Source organism: Ctenocephalides felis, unplaced genomic scaffold, assembly GCF_003426905.1.
Source record: "Ctenocephalides felis isolate EL2017-DRISC unplaced genomic scaffold, ASM342690v1 CF-g0.4_SCAFFOLD_00845, whole genome shotgun sequence".
NCBI classification, from domain to species: domain Eukaryota; kingdom Metazoa; phylum Arthropoda; class Insecta; order Siphonaptera; family Pulicidae; genus Ctenocephalides; species Ctenocephalides felis.
Window position 1 is genome coordinate 49,429,796 of NW_020536999.1, and position 26,426 is coordinate 49,456,221.

The 26,426-nt window shown below is 25.5% G+C and overlaps 2 protein-coding genes across 2 annotated transcripts; both read right to left on the reverse strand.

The window, feature by feature from the left end:
- Positions 1-1,193: 1,193 nt before the first annotated feature.
- Positions 1,194-3,658, reverse strand: LOC113364276 (nucleoporin Nup43). The gene is made up of 6 exons (XM_026606764.1): positions 3,308-3,658; positions 2,867-3,029; positions 2,705-2,804; positions 2,489-2,635; positions 2,127-2,362; positions 1,194-1,320 (listed from the first exon to the last, which is right to left on the reverse strand). Exons 1-6 carry the CDS (start codon positions 3,576-3,578, stop codon positions 1,194-1,196), a joined length of 1,044 nt encoding a protein of 347 aa, XP_026462549.1. The 5' UTR covers positions 3,579-3,658.
- A 2,538-nt stretch (positions 3,659-6,196) lies between these two features.
- On the reverse strand, positions 6,197-25,293 carry LOC113364277 (protein rolling stone-like). The gene is made up of 7 exons (XM_026606765.1): positions 25,209-25,293; positions 14,473-14,599; positions 11,793-11,872; positions 9,334-9,580; positions 9,113-9,253; positions 6,768-6,945; positions 6,197-6,600 (listed from the first exon to the last, which is right to left on the reverse strand). Exons 2-7 carry the CDS (start codon positions 14,534-14,536, stop codon positions 6,369-6,371), a joined length of 942 nt encoding a protein of 313 aa, XP_026462550.1. The 5' UTR covers positions 14,537-14,599; positions 25,209-25,293; the 3' UTR covers positions 6,197-6,368.
- Positions 25,294-26,426: the final 1,133 nt, after the last annotated feature.

Sequence of the window (26,426 nt, forward strand, 5' to 3'; positions counted from 1 at the left end):
TGCTAACAACAAGATGAACAATTTCATTTTCCAGACACGGAAACCATTTCATCTACAATATATTGGATTGGAACAATCCTGGTCCAGCATTAATTGTAGTATTTGGAGGAATGATTCTAATTTTAATTCTCCATATTTTCGTGTTTCTGATTTACAAACTTCGTTTACATCTTCATGCAAGAATAAATAAGAATAACACGATGATGGTCTTACCGATATCAACTATAAGTGGTCGCACGAATATGGCATATACATATGATTGTGATGCCGAGAAAAATGGGATCAGTGATCATAAAGTTTATTAAACTTCATTTCGACTCCATAAAAATCTTGAATATATTTTGAATTATATAATATAATTATTATTATATAATTTATATATAGAAACTGATAATTGAATTTAACATTTAACTATATTCTACTAATAGCTAGAATTTATTATTTTATCTCAACACTAATTTTATCCATCCGTTAATGCCATGAAATGCCAAAGCTACGAATATGTGACAAATTCTTGTTTTTGAATAATTATTCAAACCAATGTAAACAAAAGTCAAACACATATTTGACTTTTTTGCATTTCTTCAGAATTTTACTCTGTATTTATACCTAAGTTAGAATAAAATATGTAATATAGTCTATTACCATTGGCATTTGGTGATTGAAATTGTGATCCATCAGACACAAAGAATATAATATAAGATTTGTTCAATAGGCTTTGGAAATCACTACACCACAAAAAACTAGTTTTATGATTTACCAAAATCTCTATAGATTATTTTATCAGGGTAGAAGAACTTGATCTTGCCTGCATTTATAGACTCTTTTAGCTTAAAAACAATAAATATTTAATATTGCTTGATTATATAGATATACTTTGTCTAGATATAAGACCAAAAATGTATGTATATTTTTGCAATATGTAGTGAAAGATTTAAGTATTCAACTTAAAATGTGTGATATTTATGCTAAGATATATTAGTATTTATATTATTTAGATAAAATTTTAAATGAATTTTAATATTTAAATATAGTGCCTATAATGAAATAGTATAGTTTGACTATTATTCTCATTCTTATATTAATTATGTATATAAATTGAATAAACAATGAATAAAAAAAATAATATTTTATTTAAAAAAGTAAGACACTGTATATCAAAACACTTACACTTATGAAATAGAATAGATGTATTATGCAAATATATTATTCATTAGATATACAGCTTCATTATCACAACCGCATATAGCCTTTTCACGATTGAGATCCAATGTGTTTATTGGTTTATGCAAACCAGATATCAATGCAAATACTTGAAGCCTAAAATTGAAATTATTGACTAATTGTATAAAAAACTTACCTACATTAATAATTCAATAAACAATAAGTTCAAATGCACTTGATTTTATAAACACAACCATCAATTGTAAATTAATTTTTTTTTCCAATTATCTACATTAAACACATTTTTGTCAGGCAATATATAACAGCCAATCTTAAATTCTTAAATTTTTTTCATAAATATGAATTTTGTTTTAAGGTTGTGTTAAATAATATTAAATTCAAAGGCGACAAAAAAAAAAGCAGCTACTATGCAACACATTTTTACAGCCATCTTAAATAACTTAATAATAATGAATGATAGGAGATATTAAAACCCGTAATACTTCAATTAAATAAAAGAAACGGCATTCCTACGTTAGAATTTTATTTTATTAATGACCATTGTAAACGTTTTGAAAATAATGTACTTATTTCTGTGAAAAAGCAATGATATATACTGAATACATATATTAGTAGTACTATCATTGATGACATATAATACTGTCAGTTATTAAAAAGACTCCTAGCAAAATCACCTACAAAAAATGTGCTTTGACACCGTCCACAGAAACAAATTTACTGCGCATCTGGTGTTCGATAAAAGTAAAATTTTCCGCCTTTCATAAACAGTCCAATAATCAGGTATTTCTACCTGCGCCGCACAAAATGTGTTAACTACCCAATACCATACAAAAAAGCACGATTTCAAGAAAATAAATTCGGCTCTAATTCCATACACCTCAACATAAAATCTTTTTCAAATAAATAAATGCAATAATAAAAGCTTATAAATATTCACTTACTTTTGTTTCGATGATTCTGAATTAAGCCACGCCATTCCATCACTACCTCCAAGCTTCTCAGCATCCCAATGCCATAATTCCCCATTAGCAGAACTTGAAAAAAGTTTATTTGGCCTGTCTGGATGGAATTTCAATTCAGTGATTGAATCTTGATGTGCAGATAATATAGAAACTGGATATGAGGCTAAGCGTAAGTCCCAAATAGCCATTGATCCATCCTCATTTCCGGCCAGAACCTTAAAAATAATAAATATAATAAATAATGTGTGTTAGAAAATATAATAAATAATGTATCAGATATAAATAAATATATACATATAAAAGATAATATTATTCAATAAATATATTAAACAATTATTTACCATATGTCTTTGTGTAGGATGATGAGTTATACACGTGGTGGCTGTATGGTCTCCACTTTTCATAAAAGTAGATTCTACTTTGGCATCTTTTTGTGGGCATCTGATATCCCAACTTCGCATTTGTCCTCTTAAATTTCCTGTTAAAATCTATAAGAAGAAAGAAGTATTTAAAATTTGTTGTAGTTTATTAAATTTAAATTTTAAACACAGACATACCTCATTATGTTTTAGAAAACACACACAAGTAATTGTACAACTGTCAGCGTCGTTAATTGTACAAACAACGTCCCTTTGATTAGCTGTCAATAAATTTATTCTAAAAAATAGTATTCCGTAAAATAAAAATAAGCTTTTAAAAAGTAATCTGTCTGAGTTTACCTTCCATCTTCTCCGACAGTGACTATATCACCATCATATACATCTAAGCCTGTACAAGAAGCTTTTTCTGACTTCCATTTATGTAATGATTTCCAGCTGAGAACTTCCATAATTCTAGGCGGTAAATCAGAACGCCGAGAGATTCTATATTGTTTAACATCACCTAGAAAAATGAAATAAAAATATAATAATCAACAACTTAAATTCAAGATTAATCTAATTTGAATAATTATTCAAAGCTTTGGTTTTAATCGCTTAATTTTTCAATAAATTGTACAATTGTACAACACTGGTACAATTTTTGTAAAATGTCTATTATCTGCATTATAAATTGAATAAAATTTAATAATAAACATTCTCTTAGAAGTATGAAAAAGGGGAAATAATTAAAAAATGCTAATATATATAAATTGATTTATTATTTGACAATTAACAACTGACCGTTACTAGATGAAGCAACAAAATTTTCTGTATTATTTTTGAGTAGTAACAATTCTGTAACATCGCCTGAAAATTCTATTTCAGCTTGTTCTTCTGGTGAGACCTCAGAATCATCTTCAGCAGGTTTATGAGACCATAATCTAATACTGTTTTCAGAATTTTCCCAACTTCCAGTTAAAAATGAATTACCCTCCACATATTGTTCTTGAATCCAACGTATTTTATTAATTTTTTGAGATACAAAGGTTCCAATAACACTAGAGCTATACATTTTTTATTTGTCTATATATTGTAAAATAAATTATATTTATTTAGTAATGAAAGGTAAATTTGGCGCATGAAAAGCGTTTACAAATTTATTCTAACCTCAATATTTTCTAACTGACAGCCGAGAGCAATAATATTGACATTGACACATTTCAGACCATCTTTTACACACTTCACACTGAAGACTTTTTAAGTAGCAGCTAGATTATGAAAAAAATGCGACTTGTAATATTTTTTAATACTGCATCATTTTCATCAATTATCACTCAAAGTTAAAAAACTATACATTGTATGAAGTAATTACGAGTTTAAAAAAATATTTTTATTGCAAAGGGCGAGTTCATTAATCACGTGAGGTTTTTAGAGGGAAGGGGAGTTTGACAAAAAATCACAAAATATCACGTGGGGGAGGGTAGGTGAGATATAACGTGTATTCAATTTTTACTTGATTTCTTTTTAAATCCAAACATTTAAAAAAAATCAAAAATTCTACAATTTTTTCTCGTAACAGAAGTACATGTGATGTTTGGTTGGGGAGGGGGATAATTTTGAATATCATCACGCACCACTAATAGGGAGGGAGGGTCCCAAAATCATTTGAAAAATCGATTACGTGATTAGTTTATATATAATATAATAATAATAAATAGTAGTCTGCACGAAGGCAGGCTTATGGTATCCCACCGCCTAATCGATTAACATTGATTTACAACCAATAATTACTTTCGTCTGCAATTGTCTGCATTCTTCTTCTTTCCATTCCTTTCAGTCCTTCTTTTTTACCCTCATCGTTTACGACGTCGTGCAAGAGGGACTCTTTTTGCAGAACGGGTCCGATCCAGTTTCCTTTTCTCTTCAGGATTGTTTTCAGTAGAGTCCTTTCTTCGCCCACTCTTTTCAGGACTCCTTCATTTGCTATCTTGTCTGTCCTCTTTATCTTCTCCATTCGCCTTCAGCACCGCAGTTCAAAACTCTCGCGAGGTAGTTCTTATCGGGCTTTCTTAGAGTCCATGTCTCCGATCCGTACAGAGCAAGTCGAGACTCAGTTTGCTCATCAGTAGCGTTCCCTTCTTCGTGGATGCCACCTTGGCGCTTGTAATCCCTGTCCTGATTTCTCTCGTGCTGTATCAGTATATTAATTTTTATATTTTAACAGCAATCAGAACCTAACGTCCTAGCTGTTGGGCTAAAAGCTCTCCATACTTCGTATTTTTAGATGGTAACCCAATTGCCAATCCATCCATATTTGTTGATTTTATTATTAGAAATTATGCAATAGAGCTGATTTTTTATTGGTGCAGTAATGCCGAGCAAGAGCTATTTTCACTCCTGTTCGACAACAGGCTGCTCGAAGCGGGTCTCGAACCCGGGACCTCTAAATCAAGTCCCGTCGCTTACCTACCGTCGAGTCAATTATACATTTGAAATTTTATTTTAACTAAAATATAAATTTACTAAGATATTGAAATCTTATATTTGATGGAGTCAATAGATGTTTGCAACATAAAATGTTTGCATCAATAATTTTTAAATAATTATTGGAAATATAATTTAGCAAAACATATACATAGTTATTTTAATAAATTATATTTTACTTGAATAAATTATATTTTACACCAAATTTAGTGAATTTTCTAAAACGTGAATAATAACAATTATATATAATAAATTATTTCATTTATTGGATATGTTCTATAAATATAATAATTTTGATCTAACACAATTATTGCGAATTAACTTAAAAATATTAATACTTTTAATTATCACAATATTATTAACAATACAGTTTTAGAATCGACAAATAATTTAGAGAAAATCAACATATTTAATAAATATATCAGCCATGCATATTGCTTGTTATACTTTTGTATCAAAAATATATGCTTAATAATATTTTAAATAATAATATTCGAAAATATCTAAAAAGTACAATTTATTTAAATTTTGTTCTAAAATTAATTTTCTAGTTTTTGTTCTAATTAGAACATTACAAGCTTTGGTAGACTTTACTATTATTAATAAAAATAATTTGACTTGAATTAGATATGTGCTAAATAAATAAATGAAACGTAGTGTTAATAACTATTTGGAATGATTTTTAATAACTAAGCAAATCAATCTACATAGTTTTATGATTGTAATTAATACTAATAAAATGTTTTGCTTGTTAATTGCAAAACATGTGTGCTTAAATTACTTATAGTGTTTTAAACATATTTAACAAATTAATGATAAATATGGTAAAGATATGTATAATTTTTAGTATACGTGGACATGTTTTATACCAAAAGGTATCATAATGCATTGCATTTAATCATGAGATTCGCTTTAAATTTTTCTTGTACAGTCTTTTTATTGATGCCGTATGTGTAAACAATTTTGTTTGATCATTTAAATAACAGATGCATAAAACAAATACAATTTTTTATTTGTATCATAGGTTGTTAATAAAAGAAACGACTTCAAGTACACAAATTTTAAAAAGTTTTCCTATACAGAATTTCATCGTAGGCTGCTTATGTATATCAAGTATATGTGCCTTAAATTTATTTTTGTTTAAGAAGAAACTCTTTGTGAGATTTTTTAATATTTCATCAAATTTAAAATTTATCTTCAATATAAAATTACATTTTATGCAACAGTTATTTTCAATCAAATGTGTATGCTTACTCAAACAATTCAAAAAATATTCGTACCCGTAGCGATCAGTCTGCATTTGCAAATATCGTTTGCAATTAAAGGCAGTCATTTATTTATTCATTTCAAATTAATTATATGACTTTACTTTATCAATTCAAGCTGTATTATTAATTATTACTTCCATCGGCAACGAGAGAAGTGATGCGTGGACAGGATCAGGTTTTTGTGGTTTCACTACTCGAAGATATATCAGTCTTCTCAACCAGGCGAGGAAAAAGACTAAAGTATGGACCAGGACATAACAAACCAATCCGAAGAGACAAAATCCGATAGATATGCCTGGTTTCCGCCAGTCCAGAGCGGTGTAAATGAATGGTTCCATTTTCCTAGAAAATTGGGTGTAATTAGACAAAAATGTGGATCGAAGAAAATATAGTAAAAATTGCAGTACTTTTATAACATAGATTCTATTGAATGTAATAGGAATTTTGTTGCTCAAGACGCATAGCAGCTAATTTTTTTCATCTTATACTGCATTTTTTTAAGTATTTACCTGGACAGTCCTCCTGCACAATAGTATATCCAGCTAAAAGTCAGATACAGGATAGCAAACATGAGTGACCAATGCATATGGAGAAGTCTCACAGGATGTGCAACCAGGAACAAGTCGATGATCATAACCACAGAATTGACAATATGCACCATCACAGTGACAACGTTGAATCCCTCTTCTGATGAAAAAGAGAATCGATTGTATGACATAATAATTCATTCTTAACTGAATCATTCGACAATTTATAAATGTCGAAAATAAAAAACAGCCTTGACATTAATTGAAGTGGAAATAGATGCCAACACGTTATTGGAATTTGATGGTTACTAATAAAAATAGATAAAAATAGAATACTTTCTGTTGAGAGTAATAGGTAAAAATATCTTTTACAGCTTAAAATGAAACTTAATTGTATTCATTTCATTCATAAACGACATTGTTTGATATTTTGAGTATCATTTTTCCATATTATTTCATATTTCATCATACTACGGATATCATTTTAATGTTAATTCTCTCCTTTGTACTCTTTTTTATTTAAATTTATGTTATTGTTCATTATTATTACCAGATATTGAATTATTTAACCGTTGTAATAAATATTGTAATTAAATAAAATCATATTTTGTGTAATGCCATTCCAATTATTGAATAGTTAAAATTGAATGGAAGTAGTAATAAATATTAAAATTTTAGACTATTATCATAAAAAGCAAACATAAAAGTTCTCTAAATAATAAGAAAAGCTTTATAATTTATAAGATTTTATAAAATTGTAATTAGAAGCTCATTTTATTTATTGTTAAGTTAATATTTTTTAATCTAATAATTCAAAGGTAAATTCTTGAAATTCCTAAATAGTTAACAAAATGTTAAAATGTATTAAAATTTTTTTTGTTTTAACAGTTGAAGAATGAGACTTCCCATATCTCCCGAACATAGAATTATATAGCTTTATGGTCAATGAGCTTTTATGAGATTATAATTAAAAGCTTATTTTATTTATTGTTAAGCTAATTTTATTTAATATTTTTAAATCCAATATTTCAAAGGTAAACTCTTGAAATTTTTAAAGAATTAACAAAATGAATAAATGTATAAACATTTGTTTGTTTTAATAGTTGGAGAATGGGACATCCTATAAATTCCGAACATATAATTATATAGCTTTTTGTGAATGAGCTTTTATGAAATCCCATCCCCTATCTCCCGAATATGGAATTATCAATAAAAAAATTTAACATATTTGAGAAGAAAACGAGGCTTTCGTGGATTCTTTGTGAAAAGTTCTAAAAGTAATCGATTTTCAGTTGACGGATTGTAGAAATACTTGTTATTAATTAGAAACAAAACATCTTTTAAATACCATATTTGTAAGCTGAATTATTTGATTTTTTTTATATAAATTTCACCAAACAAAATTTTTTCTTATCTAAAAACAATATTCCATAATATTTTGAAAATTAATTAAAATTATAATTTTATATATAAATTATAAATTATCTATTATAATTTGCTGAAAATAAATTGAAGTGTTACTTGTATATACAGTATTCTTAAGCATTTTAAGTAAGTTTAATAAATTAATATATATTATCAATCATTTTTGCATAAATTTTGAGATATACTCGATAAAACAAAATATATGTAAACACAATTATTATTGTTACCAAGAATATATGAATATATTCATTCATGTTGCAGGAAATGATATTTCAAATGCGTTAATAGATATTTATTTTGCTATACGTCGATTTTAATAATATACATATTTAAACAAAAAGAATAATAGATGTTTAAACTTAATATCGTCATAGCACAAAAAATATTGAATGGAAAACCGTTGATTCTTGAAAGCATCTCATTGGTTAGTAAGAACATTTAGTGGGAGTTTAATCCATAATCAATAGGCGACGATATTTTTTCTAAATATTGCTTATACAAATATTAGTGATACTATACTATACTGAATAATTGTATTAATTAATAAATAAGAATAGTGAGCTAGCATTTTCAACATCCCATCAACTCTCGACTCTCTTGTACTTGGTAGAAAAAAGCTTCCTGAATCCATTTAATATTTACAGCAAATAAAAATGTTTATTTTATTCAAGAATTAAGTAATAATTATTGAGTTCTATTATATTCCGATGACAAAAGTATATTTGAATATAAGGCGACTCAAGCAATTTTAATAACTTGATTGAAGTATCAAAAAAAATCTGAGTTCTCTCTGAGATGGAGATCTGATGAACGGACAGATATTGAATAGACGGATAGGCCTTTCAAAGCCTTTTGATGATACGATAAAAATAAGTATATAAATAAATTAAATATGAAAATACCTGGATTAAATACCATAACCCAATATACTGCTGTTATCACAATAGCCGAATTGACAGTCAACGTATGAAGCACCCAATAAGTCTTCGCAAAAAGTGTCATTCTTGACGGATTATTAGCAGAATTCCTCTCTACTGCATTACCTTTTGAAGAAAACATATTTTTATAAACAACGATAAATATTTTAAGACAAGACATAAAAAAATCTATTATATATACTCACATGATGACTCTCTGTCTTCATGTTTCCTATGTGCCACAAGTGTCAGGGCCATAAGACTTTGTATTACACACAATGTTATGCCCCAATGGGTCAAGTAAATTGGCCATTTTGCATAATAACCATTCGGGTTCTTCAACCTTAAACCTCCTGGGTCTCCACCAGAGACGAAGAACATTACCAAGCAGGCCGCCACGTGCACGGCGCGGTAGATCAGGTACCACGTGGATGTGTCCGCTGTTTTTTGCCACTGATAAAAAATAAATTTGATAAAAATATTACGTCTCTCATTATTTTAGTTGATGAAGTATTTATATTTTTACTAGGCTCTGCAAAAATGATGATCATTTGCACAATTGTTATTTTAAAAAATCCACTTTTTTGGAAGAAACATGCTATTTGTTTGAACCATCACAATTATGGTATTAAGTTTTGTAGTATTGAATTTTCTAATATTTGAAAAATGTTGTACATAATGCAAAGCATAATTTATATATTTTAATTCTTTTTTTTAATTAATTTAATTATTAAAAAATTTATTTAATACTTTGTAACTAATTTAATAGTTTTTTTTTAATTCCTCCTATTGCAGTTACAATTGGTAAGAAGCATCAGATAACATTTAACATAAAAATCATTTTGGTTAGAATTTAACAAAAACTGAGGATAGTATTCCCATAGAATCACCATTTACGTGATGATGATATAGTAAAAAATGGAAATTAAAAATTTATCAAAAAAATATTACATAAATTTAATACAAATAATCACATTTTTTAAAGAGCAAGCTCTTTACACTATTGATGAGTATTTAAGATATAACTTTTGAGTAAATTATTCTGTGTTTTTTATTTTTTTAATTTTACTTTCATATTGAAGGCGAAACTTAGAATAGATAAGAGTAATCATTTATTTTTTAAATTATTTCATTTAATATAGTATGTATTAATTTAAGTCATATACTATTAATATCTACAATTGTATAAATGTGTTGTATAAATATAAATATTAATATAAAATTGAATTTTATCAATAATTTTTGTAATGTTCATATTTTATAATACTTCAAAATACCAAGGATGTTGTTTCATATACAAAGCAATAATTTGATATAATACTATTGATTTAATTTAATACTGATTAATTATTTTATAATTAGTAAATCAGTATAAAAGTAATCTAAAGCAGAATATTCTCTAGATTGGTGAATAATTAACAGGCTTTGCAAAAACAATTAAATAATGTTAAATTAAACCAAAAATTTTGAAATGAAGCATTTTACACATACAAAATAAAATTTGCCAAAAAAAATAAAATCTATTTAATACAATAATCATAAATAAGCTTTATTATTAGTTCTTCAGAGTATGAATTTATCAAAATTTCAACATACCACCTTCCATACTAAATAATACTATTAAATGGATTTACTACTATTTTATTTATTTAATTTATTCAGGGCAAAGCACTTTAAGATAAAATAATGTTTATATTTTGGAATATTTAAAAATTAATGCAAAATCGATTAAATATTGTAAAAATGAACACAAAAAATTAAAATAAGCATATTTTTTATACAAAATAAAAATTAAAAATTTACTCAAAAATATAAAATCAATTTAGTACAATTTATATTATTAGCTTTTGTTATCCTTGAATTTTTCAATATTAAAAAAAACACTTTCTATACAAAACATCAATTTAATTTAATAGTATTAAAATAGTACAATGCTATTTATTTTTTTAATTTAATTAGGGGTACAAAAATACATTTTTTATTCAAATAAATTATTTTCATAATTTTCTCTAGATATTTAAATGATTAACAATTGCAGAGTCAATTAAATAATGTTGAAATAAACAACAAAATTTAGAATAAACCATTTTTCTTATACGGAAATTGCAATTTTTTCAGTGGTTATTACAATCAATAAAATTCATTAAATAAAATCTTTTAAACTATTTACGAAAAAATAAATATTCAAAAATTTTTCATTGTTTTTAACAATTCCTGAGGAACAAGTCATCCTATATTTCCTAAACTTTAATAAATTTAATAATTTTGTGTAAAAGGCTTTATGTTCAAATTTTATAATATTTTTCACAAAAAATACACGATCAATAAATTTTGTTAAATCAAATCCACTAACTATTTGCGAAAAATTAAATACTGATCGCCTCAGAAAGGCATTTAGAGTAACGGTAAGTAATTTTTGTAAAAATGACAAATCATTGCGCAAATTATAAATATATGAATCAAATAATAATTTTATAATAAGTATGTTTCCAAATAATATTTACGTGAAATTAAATTTGCCTTTCTAAATTTTTCTCAGTGCTTTTTCAATTATAAAGCTATTTTTAATAGAAATGCATTAATTCATATGACTTGTGAAATTTAAATTTGCTTTGATTTTATTTAACTAAATATGATTTGTGATTAAAGAAGAGAAGATACTTACTTGACATTGTGAAAATACATGTGGCTTTTTGTGCTCTAAATTATATGCTTTTAACTTAAACGATTGAGATAGTATTCCGCCTGAAATTAAAAAAAAAAACAATCTCAACATAAAGAAATGTTTGTTTATTGCACAGTCTTCATTTGTTTTTTATGATACACTAATCGATTGAATAAAATATAACAAATGTATTGTTATATATGTAATGTATATCATGTAATATGTATGTAATGTAATATATATGTAATGTTATTAAAATAATTAAAATTTTGAAGAAAATGATCTAACTAATCAATCCAAAGTAGATTAAATAATTATCATTTGTTGAATTCATAATTTGGACAAAACTGCACTTCAATGGGGATACTCACAAACATAATTGCAACACTTGTTCTTTCTAATACGTGTCATTACAAAAATAGTCTTTTAAAGCAAATTTCAAGATATGGCAATATAATGCACAAAACTCAATATAATAATTAGCAAAACATATTTCAACATCCAAAATAATTTTGATAGATTTATAAACTTTATCCACGCCGTCAGACATCAAACTGTCCAAGATGCAAAAACAAAACTTGTCGCAGCTCCAAAGGGATCTTTGATTTGCTGTTTGATGATTCAAAAAGAGCAGGACATAGGCGGTAAGTGTTCGCATTATTGTCCGAAATGCGAATACAATTGAAATCTATCAGTCATAAAACACCTCCGACAATGGGATCAATTTGAAACAATTAAAATCTCATCCATCGAGTCGAAACCTTAGACCTCTGACTTGGGAAAAAGTAGAATGTAGAAGCGTGCGAAACTTATACACGTGTTGTTACTCGCTTTTATTAATAATGATTTATTCGATAAAAATTGGTGTTGATATTTGAAACCTTAAGGGCCAACGGTTTTGACCTGATTTGTGATGGAAAACATAATGATCAGTAATCCCTAGTAGACTTGTGAATCCACCAAAAAACAAGTATCTGCAAAAATTAAATTTAAACTGGCAGGTTATTAACGACAAAATAAGGATCTGTGGATTAATAATTGATTAAAGCTAAGAATAATTCCATTGAAAATATTTAAAATATTGCTCTTTTGTTCTTGAGGCTTCCTATCTGTTAAAGCTGATTCTACCATTCGACTACTTTATATCGAAAATGCATATAAAATGCAAATTAATTTTACAAATACATTTCAAATATATAAAAGTTAAGAGCCATAACAATTTGATAATTTGAAATAATAATTTTATCGTTTTTTTGTGTAGTTTTATTGTGTTTACTACAGTATTTTATTCTATGAAACAATTTCAGTTTTGATTGGCAAAATTAAATTTTTAATACTAATTTCACCATTTGTTTTATCGAGAGCTTATATAGCTTTTAAAAATTCTTCTAACACAAATAAAAGTTGAGAATCAAAGAAATTGAATAATTTATGATTATTCTGTTTAGTTGCTCTTTTGTATTTGCTAGACTATTTTTAATTTTATAAGGAACAATCTTAGATATGATTGTCAAAATTAAATTGTTAATGTTCATTGGTCATATCATTGGCCAAATTTTAATTGAAAACGTATGTGTAGTGTAAATAAAAGTGAAAAACTATAGACATTTAATATTGTTGAAATACTTATTTTATTACTCTTTGTGTTCACTCCAATATTTTATTTTATGAGACAATTTTAGTTTTAATTGGCAAAATCAAATTTTTAATACTAATTTTATCACTTGATTTATCGAGAGCTCTATGATTTTAATTTTTTTCTAAAAGTTGAGAATTAAAGAAATTGAATAATTTCTAAATATTGTTCAGTTGCTCTTTTGAGTTTGCTAAACTATTTTCAATTTTATAGGGAACGATCTTAGATTTGATTATCAAAATTAAATGGTTAGTTTTATAATTTAATAAAAAACGCATGTATAGATTTTGATAACTTATATCAGGTAAATGTAATTTAAAAACAATGAACATTCATAATAATGTTGAAATATTAATTTTATTACTCTTTTGTGTTTACTCCAATATTTTATTTTATGAGACTATTTCAGTTTTGATAAGCAAAAATAAAATTGTAATGCTAACTTTATCTTTCATCGAGAACCAAGCTTGTACAGATTTTAAAAATTCTTATAAGATAAGTAAAAGTTTAAGAAACAAAAAAAATTAATAATTTTTAAATATTATTTAATTGCTCATTTGTGTTTGATAGGCTATTTTTGTTCTATAGGACTATCTTAGATTTGATTTTTAACATTAAATTGCTAATGCACATTTTATCATTGGTCAAATTTTGTCAAAAACGAATACATCGATTAAGAAAAGTTATATTTAAAAACAAAAGAACTATTATCAAAAGTTTACTCTCTTAGTAAGTTGTATAAGGCACTTTCAGTGCAATAATGAATTTTTAATACTAATTTTACAATTCGTGTGGGGATCGATTTTAAAAATTTATATTTAACAAAATTTTTAAGTTAACGACCTATGGTCTTGATATATTTTGAATTATTATTGCTCTTTTGTTTGCACCTCACTAATTTGCCTCTTAAACTTCAATCATCGTCATAAGCTAAATTATATCAGAATTCAATACTTTATCAATTTAAAATATAATCTATTATGTATGCTATATATTTTATATTTATTTATATTTATATTTTTTACAATTACTATTTCAACTTACCTTTCTGTGGCAAAAATTTCAAACACGTTTCTTCGCCCTTTGACTTTATATTATTAGCTACCATCTTCAAGATTTTAGTCAAATAAATATGTTATTATAAGTAAACTTAAAACGAATATCACGAAATCTGTAACAACAAAAAAGATACATTTAGCAAATAATAAAATGAATCATAAAAATAAATAACTACATGAACATCGCGGTTTAATTATAGCATAAAAATCAATAAACTTAGAGTCTAATACGTTTGATATGAAGATTATTTTTTGCCTACCCTAATATATATTAAATTAAGTGTAGTTAAGTTTTCTTTGAAGATATATATTTTGAATGTTACAGAAAAACGAGTCTTATAATTGATGAGTTATTTTTTTCTAATTTTAAATTATCATAAATCTATGTTCACATATTATAATATCACAATTCTCTGATATAATGTATAGTTTTTAATTTTTTTAAATTACGATATGATTGACCCAAGATTTTTCTATATTTGTAGAATCAACAACTTATATTGAATTTTAATATTACATGATTGTATTAATGTAATATTAAAGTAATTGTATTAAAAATCGTGTTTGTCTACCAAAAATAATAACAAAATTAAATGTATTTCATTTAATTTAGAGTGGAATACTATTTAGATTTATCGAATATAGTTGAATAAATAAAAGTAATAATATATTTCATTATTATGTACGTATATAATAACACTACATAAAGATTCTGTAAAACTAATATTTAAAATTAATTTTATTTGTTAAATTGTGTAAAATATATTATGCGATTTTATAATTAGACTTCATAATATTTTTATAATATTAATATCGATTTCCAAAAATAGAATAAACTATTATTTGGTATTTACGTTCTTTTAAAATTGAGATATTTCAATAAAATGAAATATTGTTTCATTATTATGTATAGGTACATTATTTTATTTAGGTAGCATAAAAAATTAAGGAATTCATATGAATGAAACATAAGTTTTGCTGTTTTAAATACTTGTGGGATATAATTCAAATAAAAACCTTTAACAAGTACAAATAATCAAATTTCTCAAATAATGAAACCAATTTTGAAATTCAAAATCATAAATGCATGTTTAATTAATTCTAACCGAATTAAAGACAAAATATAAGAAACATAAAAATCTCTTCTTTTTCAAATATTAAATTTTTTATACTGATATAGGGAAGAGCGGAGCTTAAAGGTCCGTGGGCAAAAAGGTTCACTGCCGGTATCTTAAAAACTAGTAAAGTTAAGAATGTATTTAAAACAATATTTGCAAGTAGAGAGAAAAAGGTGTATAAATTGCCATCACCTTACAAATTGCAGTGTAGACAATTGCAAATAACAAGGTAATTAAGTTTAAAAAAAAAACTATTTTTTAAGAGATAAACTAAATAAATAGTTATTCCAACTCTGCTGATGACGAAATCAGATAAATGACGAACAAAAATCAAAATTATTTACAGTTTACGTTAATTCTGTAAAAAATGCATCCCTAAAATTTATATTTTGCATTGATTGAATAATGTAGCAATTATTTATACTTAGAACCCTATGACCGACCCAATTTACCCTGCTTATGGAGTAAAAAATACCAAGATTCAAAACCTTTGTGCTCTGCCTTATCCTAGAATATAATTTAGTGTAATAAAAAAACAATAAATTTGAAACAAAAACAAAAATTTTGCGATTTTTTAAGTACCGGTTTATAATTCAAATGAAAAATTTTAAAATATTAAATTTATATAATAAACTTTTAACAATATATATATATATATATATATATATATATATATTTAGAATTTAGAGATTATCTAAAATTTGTTACATAAGGCATTAGGTAATCTTAATTACATATTTACATAGAATATTTATCAAATCTTATAATATCACCCTTTTATATATCTTTCATTAAAAAATATTTATTTTATACTATATAAAGTTATTTATTTAAAATTAACTCTTAACCTATATACCGGCACCAACAATTGGAACGCGCACGAAATAGACCTCGATATCAAACTCAAACCATAGAGTACCGTAAAAAATAATACTGAAGTACTTACTAATCACACCTATTTAATTTGTCTATTATAATTTATTTTATAAATCCATTTTTACACACAGTCAATCACTTTCTGACAGCATTAGATCATAAAAAAGTCACATAACCCACTACTATGTAGATTTCGCGTTAAGGCGATACATGCGCATTATCGATTTCCCGAAGGATATCATATGCACATGCGTAAATCGCGGCCCATTTTAGACAAAACAAAAACTTAGGTTACACTATCATTAAAATATCATTTATAATATTTAATTATAGTTCTGAAAAAATATAAGATCATATTTCAATCAAATTAACTTGAAAAATCGAGTGAGTAGCTTAGAAGACAATTGTGTTGTGACTTGTGCCAAAAATGTGAATACTAATATATACGATTCAAAAATTGTGGTTCATTGTTTTAACCTTAAAATAAATATTAATCATAGTGACTAATAATATTGATTATTATTATCACACGACAATGAATTAGTTTAGGTGGTTGGTAATCAGACTTCTGGGCTATTTTGGTATGAAATCGATTTTTGTTGAATATTTAATTAACCTGAAGATAAAATGATTAATAATTTCATACAAAGCGATTTAGAACACATTTGTATCTGCTGATTTTTTCCCATTATTAATATTTTATTATATAATTAATTACGTTTATCAACTGTGGAAATATTCTGTATGAATTAAAATATAAATAACTAAAAATACAAATGTGTTCTAAAGTTCTTTGTTATGTTTACTAGCAAATTATTTAAAATATTTCTGATTATTTTCCTGATGAGTTGATAAACTTCTGCATAAATATACAGTTTTCCTTTAATTATTTATTATTTTTAATATGTTTACAAGAACCAAATTTAAATTACCATATATAGTAAAAACATAAAAATAAGATAAGAAGAACGCTTGTGTTGGCAAAACTTCTATTTTATTTTTTTTTAATTTATAAAAAAAAATTTTTTTTGAATATTGAAAAATCATTAACTTAACCTTCTGCTAGATAATAGATCCCAAAAATATTTATTTTCCTTGTATTCTTCGTATCATTTATTATTTTTAATATGTTCACCAGAAATGAATTATAATTACCACATATAGAAAAAATATAAAATTATATTATTGTTTTTATCTCTCTAATTTGTTAGCTAAAATACGCATTTAGTTTCCGGAATTTTTGTAACAATGGGAAAAACATTTAATCATTAATTTATAGTATCATTATCTAAAAGGTATAACAGGTAATAGGTTTAAAAAAATATAATTGTTTTCCATTTATGTTTTTTTATTTTTAATATCTTTACTAGAACCAAAATAATAGTCACCATATAGTAAAAACATAAAAATATGGTATTGTTTTTATCTCTCTAATTTGGTAGCTAACCTAAGTATTTAGTTTCCAATTTTTTAATTAATATTTAATTGAAGTATCATTAACTTAATCTTCTGCCAGGTAATAGATTTCAAAAATATATTCTTGTTTTCTTTTTTTATAATCATTTTTAATATATTTTCAAGAACCGAATTATAGTTACTATATATAGTAAATACTCAAAACTCATATAAAATAAAAAAAAATGATATCGTTTTCATATTTTTAATTTGTTAGCTAAACCACGCATTTAGATCCCGAAATTTGTGTAATGATAGAAAAAAATAATATTTTAATTTTAGTATCATTACGTGAATTTTTTACCAAGTAATAGGTTTTAAAAATATCTTCTTGTTTTCTTTTTATCATTTATAATTATTTTTAATATATTTTTAAGAACCGAATTATAATTACCATATATAGTAAAAACTTAAAACTAAAATCGTTAATAAAATAAAAAATGATATTGTTTTCATCTTTTTAATTTGTTAGCTTTTTAATTACAGTATCATTACCTGTATTTTCAACCAAGTAATATTTTTAAAAATATCTTCTGATATTCTTCATATCATTTATAACTTTTAATATGTTTACCAAAACTGAATTATAATTAATTACTATATATAGAAAAAATATAAAATTTTAATATTGTTTTATCACTCCAATTTGTTAGCTAAACGTGTTTAGATTTCAAAATTTTTTAATAACAGAAAAAGTATTTAATATTTCAATTATAGTATTATCACATAAAGTGTTTATCGAGTAATTTCAACCTATTTAATTTAGTATTAACGTATTTAGTTACCATTTTTATTTTAATAATAAAAACAACTTTTAGTATTTTACCTGAATTTTCCAACAGGAACAAGATTTCAAAAATATCTTTGCTTTTTCTTCAACATTATTATTATTATTTTAATATATCTACATAAATAAAATTATAATTACCCTATCTATATAGTAAAAACAAAAATATATTAGTTTTATGTTTTCAATTTGTTAGCTATTCTGTGCATTTAGTCCCCGATTTTTTTGTAACAATGGAAACATTATTTAATATTTGAATAGTAGTATAATTAATTGAATTTTCTACCAGGTACCAGGTTTCAAAAATATATTTGTTGTTCCTGTATCGTTATTATTATTATTTTTGTATGTCAACATGAACCAAATTAAAATTACCAAAATTCCAATTACCAAAATAAAATTAGTAAAAATATGGGATAGCTTTTATCTTTTTAAGTTGTTGTTATTAGTTATCCTACGTATTTTGTTTTAGATTTTTTTTTAATAACAGAAATATAATTTACTATTTATATTATAGTATTATTACCTAAAGTTTGTATAAAGCAATAGATTTCTAAAAAAAACTATTTTAACTTCCCGTAGGGTAAGTTATTGTAATGGGCCGAAAATTGGAATTGAAAATTTTTACATTTCTCGACGTTTTGAAGGTTTCTGAACATTTTGGCATACTTCAGCAAAAATGAATGTGTGTGTGTGTGTGTATGTATGTATGGATACAAATTTTCGTCCACGTTTACGGTCGCACGGATCAACCGATTTGAATGGTTCAAAAAACATTCGATTCATATTGATAGGGAGAAGAGCTGATTAGTTTTTGGCAAAGGCAGGTCCAGCCATTTCGAGGATACGGAGCAAAGAGTGAAGAAAATAGAAATCGACTTTTTGAGAGAACGGAGCATCCGACTTGAATGATCTAAAAAACATTCAATTAATAATGATTGGGAGAATGGGTTATTAGTTTTTCGCAAAGGCAGGCCCAGCCATTTTGAAGATACGGAGCTAAATGTACAAAAAATGGCAGTTTTTGAGAGAAGTAAGCGTCCGATTCAATTGATTCAAAGAACTTACTGCTTGTCTTAACAAAATAATTGATTTTGGAAAAAAAAATGTTGTACCATTTTTTTTTTTTTTTTTTTTTAGTTTTTCGTATATCGAAAATAATTCAGATTGTATTTTTAATTCTGACTATAGTTCTAATATACGTTAAACAAATAATTTCCAACTTTCCAATTTAATTTATATAATTCTTATAAATATTCGACAATGTTACAATATTTATAATAATCTATTTTAAAACATTTAATATTCCTCGATCATTTCGTTACGGTACGGGAAGTTCCAGCAATTTGCCTTAAGGCACGATGCCACCCACCCCACTAGTTTCTTTTTACGTTTATCATTTTTAATATGAATGAACCAAATTATAATTACCATTTATAGTGAACACATAAAAACAAAATATTGTTTTTATTTTACCAATTTGTTAGCTAAACTAAGCATTTAGTTTTCGAGTTTCTTGTAATAAGTTAATTGGAACAACATTTAATATTTTAATTATAGTATTAGTACCTGAAATTTCGAGAAGAAGATCGTTAGAAAATAGGTTTCAAAAATACATTCTTGTTAATAATTTTTTTTTATTACTCAAGGGCTGTATCACTTAATGGCAATTTCAATGATTTCAAATGATTTTGTTGTTGAAAAATCTTTCGTTTATCATGACTTGTTAATTAAATAATAAAAACCAAAAAATATTAAAAATTCAATATTATATATCAAAATATAACAATTATTAAATACACTATCATCACTCTGAATTGACTAGAAAGTTCTAGGTCCTAGAAAATATTCTGGTTAAAATACCATAAAATATACAACTTGCTATTTGATGACCCCTTGAAATTTTTGCACCTTAAAGTGTTTTAATAATACAAACCACAACAATATTAAACACAATTCAAATTTATGATTGAAGCTCTATTGAAACGCAAAAGTTCAATTTAATACATATTATAATACATATAAGTATTCATCACCAATTCGAAAGTAAGCTTTCACGTTACTTCTCAAAATGCGTTTGTATAAAAAAGGGTGATAGTGAGAGAAATACTTTAAAGCTTCACTATTATGAATACTATAAAGAATTCTATATTTAAAAGTGAGAAAATTTCGCTTAGTAATAACAAGTCGGAGATATTAAATTAAATAAAATGCATGAAAATTAGCATTTTTCTGGAAATATCTGAAGCAAATCGTTACGGTAGTAAATTCTAATCAGTATTATGTACTGTAATTTATTATTGTTTCTATACTATATTGTTTCTAAACTATCAGAACACATGTCCGTTCACTACGTCAATAAAATCATAAACTATTGCTGATATCTCACTGAAGTATGTATAGTACATATAGATACGATTTTAATTTTCATTTTTAACATTGAATAACAATAAATTTATGCAAACTTAAATGCAGCGAATATTGATAATTACGCACAGTTCGTCATTAACCTCGATGCAAAAAGTTATTGAAAACAATTAAACTAATTGCTTTTAAGTATGGACGTGGGATGATCCAATTTCAATTACATAACGAATAAATGGCCTCAGAAAATAATCATTTGCTAAATGTAACATAGATTAAATTTAGTTGTTAATGAAATTCATCCAGGTGAAAAATGATTGAAAACTAAACTTTTATGTATATCTATCTATATGTATATAAAATTCAAAAAAATTCTTATAAATAAAACTTGTAAGACAATTTTCTGTTATCAAAGATGATTGACATACAATTGTTTTTCAAACATGTAAAAATGTAGCGAACAAAATATAATAGGATACAAAATAAAAATAATGTTAGTGGCTAAATGCTCTTGAGAAATCAAAGGTATAATCATGAATAAATGTATAACTATAACATTATTTTCTATTTTTTACTATCGAGGTAATGAAGACAGAAAATTCTTAAAACATTTTTTATAACCTTACGTAGCCTCTTAAGCTAAATTGTTGCTACCAGATGGTAGATATCTTCTACCATAGAAGTGTGTGATTCATTATAAAACCAAAAATTGCTTATTGATTTTTAGTTTAATTCAATAATTATTATTCACATCTCTAAGTAATTATATTAATATAATTAATATAATTTACACATTAAATATAATTAAATAATTAATTAAATAAATTAATATAATTTACACATTAATTAATATAATTTACACATTTCATACATAAAAATCTTTATTTAACTAGTGTGGAAAAATCTTTTGGGTTTTTAGTGCATAGGGATGCACTCTATGTGCATATAAGGGATGCACATACGCATACATAGTCAATATATTTAAGACTCCTCAATCAATCAAGCATAATAGTAATAGCAAATATAATTTAGTAATTTTGAAAAGCAAACTTATATAAAAAACCTCAATAGACTTTTATAAAAAAAAAAACTAGTGGTGTATGGCATCGTGCCTTAAGGCAAATTGCTGGGCAAAGTTTTTAAAAAAGATAAGAATTTTTTTAGAACTTTGAAAAAAATAGATTTTTGAGGTATTTAAAATTTTTGAAAAATTTTAACTTTTTTATACTTTAAAATATTTTGGAAATTTTGAACTTTTTTGCCAAATATTCAGAAAATATTCATTTTCGATTTTTTGCGATTACTATAACTTACCCTACGAGAAGTTAATAATATTTTTTACATATTTTTTTTTAGTATCTTGCTAGTTAATTTTGATGTTGAAATTTGTGTGATTAAAATTTATGGAATGCATACATAAAATGTAAAAAGTGTTAAGACGTTTTAAAAATTTATTATTGTTTCATACGTTTCGGCAAATAATTCATGTCATCATCAGTGAATATAAAACAATTTGAAAATAATCATTATACCAACTTATTAATTTTCATTACCATTTTTGTAACTTAATGATGAGACACATTATCTTCTTAAAATTATACAATTTTAAAAACATTTATTATGAATTTCCAAGCATTGGTTGCTTAATAATTTATTATTTAATATATATATATAAATATATATATATATATATATATGTATAATCCAAAATTTAAATATTTTCTTATGGAAAATTAAATTATTAAAAATTATTATTATTAAATAGTTTCTTATGGAAATAACATAGGTAAAAATCGAAAAGTGAATAAAAATTTTGAGAAGAACATTGTGTTTGCTTATTTTAAGTAAATAAGAAAATATAACAAAAATTTGATATATTTAAAAAAATTAGTATTTACTTAGTGTTAGAAAAAAGAATCAAGGAACTTGGGTTGAAGTACGGAATATCTTAGTTATTATTAAGACAAAAAATTAAAATAAAAATGATAAAATGATAAAAAAAAAATAAAAACAAAATTAAAATAATTTAAAAAAAATTAAAAAAAACACTTCACATATTTCAACATGATTTCTAACACTATCTGAAAAAAAGACTAAAAACTTTCAGAGAATTTTTTTATATTAATTTGGAAGCATTTGAGCCCCTGGAAGCAGAGAAATTTGGAAATATCAATTGTAAAAGGGTCACCCTAATATAATATATATATATATATATATATATTATATATATATATATATATAAATATTGAGGTTGAAACATATTCAATTAATTAACAGTAAACGCGTCGAGATGAAACAAATTATAATCGTATTTTTTCATTTAAAACATTAGAGTTTTTTTCAATTATTTGTTTAGTTTGTTCCTAAAACTGTACATATTTAAATAAATTTATATATTAATTCGACCGTTAGTTTATTTTTCAGTTCAAAAAAAATTTCAATCCATAAACTGTATACTACATGAAAAGACGGATTGGTACATAAATTGTCTACCCTTGGGTAGTCTTCATTAGATATTTTACATCAGTACATATATATGTAACATAAAAAAGAAAACAGTGTATTGTATTAATACGACAAACAAAAGAAAGGTTTTGATCAACCTTTAAAAAAATCACATATCAGTAGTTAGCGTAATATAGTAAGACCGTAAGAGTTCTAATTACATCTAGGGGTGGATCAGTATATATAGTTTGGCATGGCGTGTTTGCCCTGACACATTGGTTCTTAAATAACTAATTAAATATAAATAAAGTAGTACTGTACTCACTTCTATAGACCTATTTTTTTGAATTCTGATTAAACAACTAATTCACACATTTCACCAATGGATTGGTATATAAGTTTTGATACCCTGTTCTACTTCTTTATTAGATATTGTACATCAGTACATTTATATGTAATATAAAACAAGAAAACAGTGACCATTGAACACAAAAAAGAACAGTTTTGACCATTCTTCACAAAAAATCACAATTCAGCATTCAGCGAAATAGAAAGGGTTCTAATTACATCTAAGGGTGGATCAGTATATATAGTTTGGCATGGCGGGTTTGTCATGATATATTGGTTCTTAAATAATTAACTAACTAATGGTGTATGGCATCGTGCCTTAAGGCAAATTGCTGGAACTTCCCTTACCGTAATGAAATATGCGAGAAATTTTAAACGTTTTCAAATATATTATTATAAATACTGTAACTTTCATTATTTTTGCTATCTTGTTATATCTGAGCAAATGAAATGTAAATCATAAATCAATTTATCTCCAGAACATTAAGAATTGTCATTTCATTTCGAATTAAATTTCAAAAAAAAAAAAATAGTTGCCTAATTTGCACAAAATTGAAAAAGTGCTCCAGTATAGTCACAGTCTAAACATTTGCAAATAATTATGTGCAACATTTTTACTTCTACTGTGCCTAGCTTGGCGGCATTTTCACATTTTTCAATAGTTTTCACAAAATTGAAAAACATAAACAGTCTAAACGTACTTGGGTAAACATTTGTACCAGAGTGGCGCTTAGACTGTGCTTAGCCTGGGTAATTTTTTGAATTTTTAATTCAAAATTACAAAAATATTTTATGGAAAATAAAAAAATATGAAATAATTTTTTATCCTCAAAAGCAATTGTTTTGTTAATACAAGCAGAAAGCTGCCATTTTTAGCACATTTAGCTCTGTATCTTCGAAATAGCGGGACCTGTCTTTGCCAAAAACTAATCACCTATTCTTCCAATCATTACAAATTGAAAGTTTTTTTTAGATCATTCAAAACCGATATTCCGTTCTCTCAAAAACTCGATTTGTATTTTCTGCACTCTTTGCTCCGTATTTCCGTAACGGCTGGACCTGCCTTTGCCAAAAACTAATCAGCACATCTCCCTATCAATAGGGATCGAATGTTTTCAAATCGGTTGATCCGTGCGCCCGAAAACGTGGACGAAAAAATGCGGACATACAAAACACACACTCACACATCCATTTTTTCTGAGGTATGCCAAAATGTTCAGAAACCTTTAAAACGTCGAGAAATGCAAAAATTTTCATTTTCAATTTTTGGCCCATTACTATAACTACTCTACAGGAAGTTAAATATAAATAAATTATTATTGTACTCACTTCTATGAACCTATCTTCTTAAAATTCTAATTAAACAACTAATTCACACATGTCACCAATATCGTAAATCAATGATCACCGAATCGATCAACGACAACGTGGATCATCTCTCATCCGAATGCGGCGACCGGCAAACGCACATTGTTGTCGGGAATAAACTAAACAAAATTGCACGACTATTGTTATGTGTGTTGCAAGTTCGCAAACCGTTCGCAAACTGACAGCCGGTACCGGTAACACGCGATTCGGTTTGGGCCAATGGCGTTTACCTTTACGACAGACGTAGAATGTACCCTGCAGACCGCGAATTTGCAATACGGTCCTTTTTTATAGACGGACAGCTGGGGTAAAAGTTGTAAGAGATATCTATGATAATGGAAGAAATGACTTTTTTAGTTGATATAATTTTATTTATTAAAAACAATCAGTTTTGTTTCATGATTTGCAAGTGTAAAAGCTAAGAGAAGTGGTGATTAGATTTTGGCAACGGCAGGTCCAGCTGTTTTAGAGATACCGAGCTAAATGTGCAAAAAACGGTAGTCTTGAGAGAACTAATCATTCGATTTGAATGATTCACAAAACTTTCTGCTTGTTCTGACAAAATAATTGCTTTTGGAAAAAAAATATATCAAAATTTTTTCTTCAATTTTTTTTTTTTTGAATGCCGAAAATAATTCAGATTTTAATTTAAATTTTGGCTGAAGTTTTAATGCTCACTTATATATTTTAAATAATTAATTTTAACTTTGTATTTCAGTTTATATATCTGTTATAAATATTAGACAATGTTATAATAATCTATATAAAAACATTTAATATTGCTCTAGCATTTTGTTACGGTACGGGAAATTCCAGCAATTTGCCTTAAGGCACGATGCCATACACAACTAGTTTGTGACTGATTTTATTGGATTAATATGAATGTTTGTTTTATATTGAAAGGTTGGGCTTCTACTTCTGCTTGTTATAGCTATTTTTTATCTATATGATTATTTTTATCTTTTATCCATGGGGTTAATGTTTTGATGTTTATGAACATATTAGACTTTCTATTATTACAGGACATTGATTATAGTATAATATTAATAATTGATAGATAGAAATTAACTGACACTTGTACCAGATATACTATAACGTCATAAGTTATGATGAATCCAATAATTATTTATTTATTTATTTATCTATTTATTTATTTATTTATTTATTATACGCCAATCG